Genomic DNA, 6,767 nt, shown 5'->3' with positions numbered 1-6,767 from the left:
GGTCCTGGAGGGCTACAGTCCTTCTGAGTTTAGCCCCAACCCCAATTAAACACACCTGAATCAGCTAATCAAGGTATTACTAGGCAAACTTGACATTTCCAGGCAGGTGTGTTGAGGCAAGTTGGAGCTAAACTCTGCAGGACTGTGACCCTCCAGACACCCCTGATCTATACGCATGTTGTCTTCATATCTGAATCCACAGCTTCTCAAAGCTCAGAGGAGCTCAATTCATTTCTCTTTCCTGAGTGGGAGTTGGTTACCGACCCGGAAGAGCTTCCAGCAAAAGATGAGGAATGCCATGAAGGCCACAGACTGGATCAGGAGAGCATGGCTTGCTTAAATAATGGTATACCTTTCAAATCAGATTCAGCAGCTTGATATATCCACGTCTTGACAAGGATTGACCATTCACACTGTTTATTTACCCTCTCAGGTTTGGAGGACAGTGAACTAGAAAGTATGGCCCATCATGAAACACAAGACTCTAAAGCGTTTCAGAAGTTCAAGAAGCGCTTTGCTAATGAACCACAACAGGTCAGTTACAAAGTCACTGTCTGAAGAGCAAATGCTGCACATGGCTTTTGTGTGCTGTGGGGTTCAACAGCTGTGACTGTATATGTATTTTTAAGGTTTTGCGGTATTGCAAAGGAGGATCTCCACTTTGGGTGTCAGCTGAACATGTGCCATGTGAGGAGGATGTTCCAGAATGTCCATGTGGTGCAAAACGTCTGTTTGAATTTCAGGTAATGTAAAGAACATTTTAAATATAAAGAGCACATAGTCATGCACACACTACTGCTCAAACGTTTGGGGTCAGTAAGATTTGTTTTGAAAGAAGGATGAATTAAATTGATCAAAAGACAATGTTACAAAAGATTTCTAAATAAATAAAAAAACTAAGCTGTACAACTGTTATAATAAATGTTTCAACATTTATAATAAGAAATCTTTCTTGAACAGCAAATCAGCATATTATAATGATTTCTAAAGGATCATGTGACACTGAAAACTAATGACTGCTGAATATTCAGCTTCACCATCACAGTAATAAAATAGATTTTAAAATGTTAAAATAGGAAACAATTTTTAAATTGTAATATTTCACAATATTACTTTTTTTACTGTATTTTTTATTAAATGAATGCAGCCTTGGTGAAAATTAAGATACTGAAAAATCTTTCCAACCCCAAAGTTAGTCATAAATGGCATTAGATTAATGCATTGCACTGTTTAAAATGTCACTGTCTATTTCAGATCATGCCTCAGTTACTTAATCACCTCAAAGTGGATAGGACAGATGCCAGCATAGACTGGGGGACAGTGGCCATCTACACATGTGCTGACAGCTGTGACCAAGGCACCAAATATTCTGCTGAGTTCATCTGGAAACAAGACTTTTCAGGAGATCAAGCATTGTAGAATTAGTGCAGTCAGATTAACTATAATTTAAACAATTGCATCAAAAATTACATTTATAATATTAAAGAAATGTGAACACTAAAGGCATTGGTTCTTTTGTGGCACTCACATACACCATTTCATTCCCTAAATGAAATTAAGAGGTTTTCAAGTATTACAAAACATTTTGGCAATTTAGACACACATTCAGTAATATATATATATATATATATATATACGACTACAAATTTTAATCGCGATTAATCGCATTATGCACAAAATTCAATAATGCATTAAAAAGTTAAAACCAAAAAAAAAAACCCGAAATAATACTTTGAGCAAGGATGCATTAAATTGTTTAAAAGTGACAGTAAAGACTTTTTCACTGTTGCAGAAGATTTCTAATTCAAGTAAATGCTGTTCTTTTGAACGTTTTCCTCATCCAAGAATCAAATCAACATTAATGTATCACGGTTGCCACAAAAATATTAAGCTGCACAGCTTTTGTCAACATTGATCAAATGTTTCTTGAGCAGCAAATCAACATCATAGAATGATTTCTGAAGGATCAAGTGACACTGAAGACTGGAGTAATGATGCTGAAAACTCCGCTTTGCATCACAGGAATAAATTACATTTTAAAACACAAATATAAACTAGTTCAAATATTTCACAGAATTACTATTTTACTGTAGACCAATCGGGTCGATTTGTCAATTTTTGGTTAAAAAAAGACTGATAAGAACAAGGTATAAGTATGGCTGCCTGGACAGACAAAGACTCCGATGCAGCGGCTGTCATCTCGGCTTTGTTGCTGTTCAATAAAGTCGTATTTTGGCATCTGGAACTCCGTTTCTTGTGTTTTATTTTACGACTGAGAAGACAATTGTTTGCGGTGTACAACACATCAACACCATTTCCTGCCTTGTTATTAGTAATAATTTATTTAGTGTAGTTCTGGTATGAAATCCAAAATAATCTCACTTACACACTAATACAGAGTCTCAACACTTAAAAGTCCTTTCTGTTGTAAAAACTGTCATAACACTACTGAAATGTCATCTCATTACCATTATAGAAAAACAGAAAACATGCAGACAACATACGTGGAGGTAATACTCTACAATGCAGTGATAGGCTGAAGTTGGCAAACGTATTTATTTGCATTCAATGTAGCAAAGTGAATTAGTTACATAGACAAAGGATTAAATTATCATGTCAGTGCTTTACATGGGGCTATTGGGAGACCTACAGTACATCATTCATTGAAATGGGAATTAAATCGTTAGATCTGTCAATCTCATTTGAAAACTTAACATGATGACTTCAACAACTGAACGATCCGCAAACTTGTTTGCAAAGCTTTGTTGGAAAATAACCTAAATGCACTCCTCCAACATGGGCATTGCTTGCTACAGACCGATTCCTCTCGCTGACAGACAATCAGTAATGCAATAATATATAAAACCTGCTAATAAAGGGAATGTGTAAAAGAATGAACTGAACATTTTAACATCATAAAACCATAAAAATTCAAAACATTAAAATATTCAGACATAGATAAAACCGTATTTTGCAAACCAAATGGCAGGTGAAAAACATTTAAAAATAAAAGCATTTTTAACCCTCAAATCGATTCACTTTGAGTGAAGAAAATGTGTCCTTCATATTTACAAGCTTACAAAAGTAAATAAAACTGAGTAGGTCACCCCAGACATGGGCTCAGGAAGTAACTAATCAGCGATAACATTACAAGATTACGTAGTCTTCCTGAATCCTTTCAGGATGGGGTATATATTTTCAAATGCTTCATAGATCTCTGCTCTAACCTTTGCACCTGGAAATAAAGGAATTTTCATTATGCAACTTCAGTGTAGTAATATTATACTAGCATTACATGGTACTATTTGTACCATTTTAAATACAACAATAACCTCACCTGTAAGTACAACTTTGCCTGAAACGAATATTAAAAGGACGATTCTGGGTTTGATCATTCTGTAGATTAATCCCGGAAATAACTCCGGTTCATAGCTGGGGAAAAAGCATCAGCAGCATATTAGTGTTGCAGTTTTTTCCATCTCACAGTCAGAATGTTGCTCACACTTGAATAATAGATCAGAGGATTGCAAATACATTAGTATATCAGTAAAATAAACCCTTAATCAATATACAACCTAGGTGGTAAAAACAGTAATAGTGTAGAAAATGTAAATTTATTCAGAACAAGACACTAAAGTATTCAATTTAGTTTGAGATGTGATATCAAAATAATAATATTAATAAATAATAAAAACAAACCTGCTAAACTGCTGGTGTGTAAGAACCAGGCCCTCTAATCGGATGGGAAACTTGACGTCGCAGCTGCCCACCATGTTCTGAATTTTGAAGTCTAAGAATTTAGCAGGAAAACCCAACTTCTGTACCACTCTGGCATATTTTCTGGCTGCCAATCGGGACTGTTCCTCACTGCAGAAGTGAGTGCACACAAAAAAAGGCAAACTCACACACACTGTTGTTTGTTCTACAAGTTTGTGTGAGAGGAAGAAAATGACAGCAAGGCCGCAGGTGGCATTTCGTACCTTTTCGCTCCCGTGCACACCATCTTCCCTGAGCTGAAGATGAGAGCTGTTGTTCTGGGTTCTCGTATTCTCATTATGACGGCAGCAAAACGCTGAAAGTGTTATTGATGTTTATTCGTGTTAAATCAAAATGGATGTTTTTGCCAAAAAAGACATTGCATAAAATCTCGTGATCACCTAGAACTGTAATCTTTGCAATAGGCCACAAATTCCAAAACAAAACAAAAAAAAAAAAATCACAAAAAAAGGAAATAAAAATCAAACAGTAAATGCTTTTTTTAACCAATTAAAACTGGTCTTACCTTTGGGTTATATTCAGCATTTCTGGCTCGAAGTGCTATCGTCTTTAAGTCAAGTTTGCACCCCAAGTTTACAGTGGACACAATATTCCTTAAATAAAATTGAAAATATCACTTTTTTTGTACATAATACATAAAAATTGTAGACTGTTGATAAAGCATAAAGGGCACTCATGTTATGATCATCTCAGATATATTTAACTGCTCAAAAAATATATTTTTTTTTTTCATCTGAGAGCCAATCAACAATGTTTTTGCCAGGATTGTGTGGTGATGACAGCTAAAGAACTCACTGTAATTGGGGGACGATGCCAGAGCTCTCTGAGGCCGGTGTGGCAGGAGTGATGGGGGTCATAGGGGTGAGAGGTGTTGTATAAACTGGCGTGTTGCCTGGCAGTGCCGTTGTGGTGGAGACCTGCGAGTGGTAGAGCTGTGGTGTCTGGCCTGAAGCTCCCACCATCCCACCCTGCTGTTGTGAGGCTGCCTGTTGTTGCTGCTGCTGTTGCTGCCGCTGCTGCTCCTCCAGAAGGGACAAGCTGTTGGTGTTCTGCACTGGCTGTGGTGTAAGACCCGTGCCGTACGGCATCATGGGACTGAAAAGGGGCAGGCCAGGTGTCATGGCTCCCTTTGAATAGATGCAAGGGCAGATAACATTATGTACTGATGCACTGAAAAAGTTGATTAAAATATCTGCATTATGTAAAGGCTGGAATATACTACATGTCTTCTGCTCAGAATTACAGTGTGGAGGAGGAGATCTAAGTTGGCACTTTTTTTTTTTGGCTTTAGACTGATTAAAGTCGGAGGATATCAAGCATGTTTGATATTTTGAGCCAATTGTAGAACACATTGATGACATGTTAAAAAAAGTGTGATTAAATTAAGTTAATTTATTATAAATGTAACAGTTCAATACTATGTTTATAAAAGAAACTATACAGTCCCTCGCACATTAATATTTGGGGTTCCGTGGCATCTAAATTTTGAAAACCCCTGGTTTAGTGTATGATGCCTAATGTTTTAAAATCTGTACAAATTTTAAAAGCAGTGTAGAGTGTTCCAGTGTATTTATGCTTACTCAACACTGCATTACTCACCGGTGGAGATGCCAGCCCTTGAGGGAAAGGAGGGAGGCTGTTGTTCTGCTCCATATTGACAGGTTATGAAGCAAAACAACCAAAACAAAGTAGTGATTTCAGGACTAGCTTGACTCCAATGGCCCCAAAAGACCTGTGGTGAAAAAGCACACACACAAAACAATCAATGAAACATACTTTCACACAACAGCGTTGCAATATGTCTACTGAGAAATTGCGTGCATTGTACAGTAAACAGATAGATCTATGCATATCTAAGGGGGAACATAATTGAATGGTTCGGTTGTAAAATGAAGACTACGAAGTTAGCAAGGAAAGTAAAGTTAAAATTAATCTACAGAACATATAAAACGTTATACGGTATACTGTTCAAAACTGTACACACCAAGAGTAGGATAGAAGGATATGCTGATGCTATTTGCAGTGTGGCTCTGTGGAAACTCAAATCAATGTAATATCGCATCACGCCGCTTAACATAACATAATTGACACTTAACAGAAAGCGACGCCAGAGCTGACAACTAATCACGCAGCAGTGATCAGAACAGGAGTGATGCCTACTTCGAAGATGGCTAGCTTGTGGCGCTAATCTGTTCTTTACAAACTCAAACAGTTCATACATACATAACAGCGCTCTCTGCCGAAATAGTGTAATGGAGTGAAGTGAAAAAACGTCCAAACAAACCGTTAATTTGCAGGATCCCTCAGGCTGGCAATGAGCTCGCGCAGATAGCTCCAGGAGCGCGCAAAACATGAGACTTTAAAACAACTTCCGCCGACTTTAATAATGCGCTTCCGGTGCATTATGGGGTTTATATTCATGAACATTTAAAGGGGTCATATGATGCGATTTCAATTTTTCCTTTCTCTTTGGAGTGTTACAAGCTCTTGGTGCATAAAGAAGATCTGTAAAGTTGCAAAGACTAAAGTCTTAAATCCAAAGAGATATTCTTTATAAATTTAAGAGTCAGCCACGCCTACCTAAAACGGCTCGTTCTAACACGCCCCCACATGTCTACGTCACGATGTGGGAAGATTTGCATAACGCCGCCCAAATGTTCACGCAAAGAAAGAAGGCGTAACTTTTATTCTTGCTGTAGCATTGTTGCCGCCGCTGCCATGTCCTGAAGGCGCTGTGTGATTCGTTAGACCGATGAGCTTTGTAAAAATCGACGCGTTTCAGAAAGGCTGTACAGCATACAACAATAATGTACAGTGTGTGGAAAATAATGTGTCGGCTTTCACCGTGGACGAAGCGGAGTCCAGCCTAGGGTCGTCACATGTGCTTGCTGCAAGCCCGCCGGCCACTCCTTTGTCGAATCCGTCAAGCCCTCCGGCCATTCCTCACTTTACCCCCCGGCCTCTGCTCACTCTAGGTCGCCGTGTGTGAC

The 6,767-nt window shown here is 38.2% G+C and overlaps 2 protein-coding genes and 1 pseudogene across 2 annotated transcripts in view; 2 read left to right on the top strand and 1 right to left on the bottom strand.

Moving 5' to 3' along the window:
- The window catches only part of LOC107743527 (programmed cell death protein 2-like), a 4,206-nt gene extending 2,618 nt beyond the window's left edge, over positions 1-1,588 (top strand). Inside the window, exon 6 of the mRNA XM_016556791.1 lies at positions 1,255-1,588. Within this exon, the coding sequence (XP_016412277.1) occupies positions 1,255-1,419 (165 nt within the window). The 3' untranslated portion in view covers positions 1,420-1,588. The remainder of the gene's footprint in view (positions 1-1,254) is intronic.
- A 740-nt stretch (positions 1,589-2,328) lies between these two features.
- On the bottom strand, positions 2,329-6,147 carry LOC107743526 (TATA-box-binding protein-like). Its single transcript, XM_016556790.1, has 8 exons — positions 6,062-6,147; positions 5,377-5,509; positions 4,573-4,904; positions 4,283-4,370; positions 3,981-4,072; positions 3,700-3,867; positions 3,338-3,432; positions 2,329-3,235 (listed from the first exon to the last, which is right to left on the bottom strand). The coding sequence occupies exons 2-8, from the start codon at positions 5,428-5,430 to the stop codon at positions 3,156-3,158; spliced, it is 909 nt and encodes a 302-aa protein (XP_016412276.1). The 5' UTR covers positions 5,431-5,509; positions 6,062-6,147; the 3' UTR covers positions 2,329-3,155.
- The window catches only part of LOC107743594 (N(4)-(Beta-N-acetylglucosaminyl)-L-asparaginase-like), a 3,241-nt pseudogene continuing 2,140 nt past the window's right edge, over positions 5,667-6,767 (top strand).

The sequence above is a fragment of the Sinocyclocheilus rhinocerous genome, unplaced genomic scaffold (genome assembly GCF_001515625.1).
Source record: "Sinocyclocheilus rhinocerous isolate Xijiao unplaced genomic scaffold, SAMN03320098_v1.1 scaffold677, whole genome shotgun sequence".
Taxonomy (NCBI): domain Eukaryota; kingdom Metazoa; phylum Chordata; class Actinopteri; order Cypriniformes; family Cyprinidae; genus Sinocyclocheilus; species Sinocyclocheilus rhinocerous.
The sequence above is the reverse complement of the archived record's forward strand: the minus strand, read 5'-3'. Positions and strand labels throughout refer to the sequence as shown.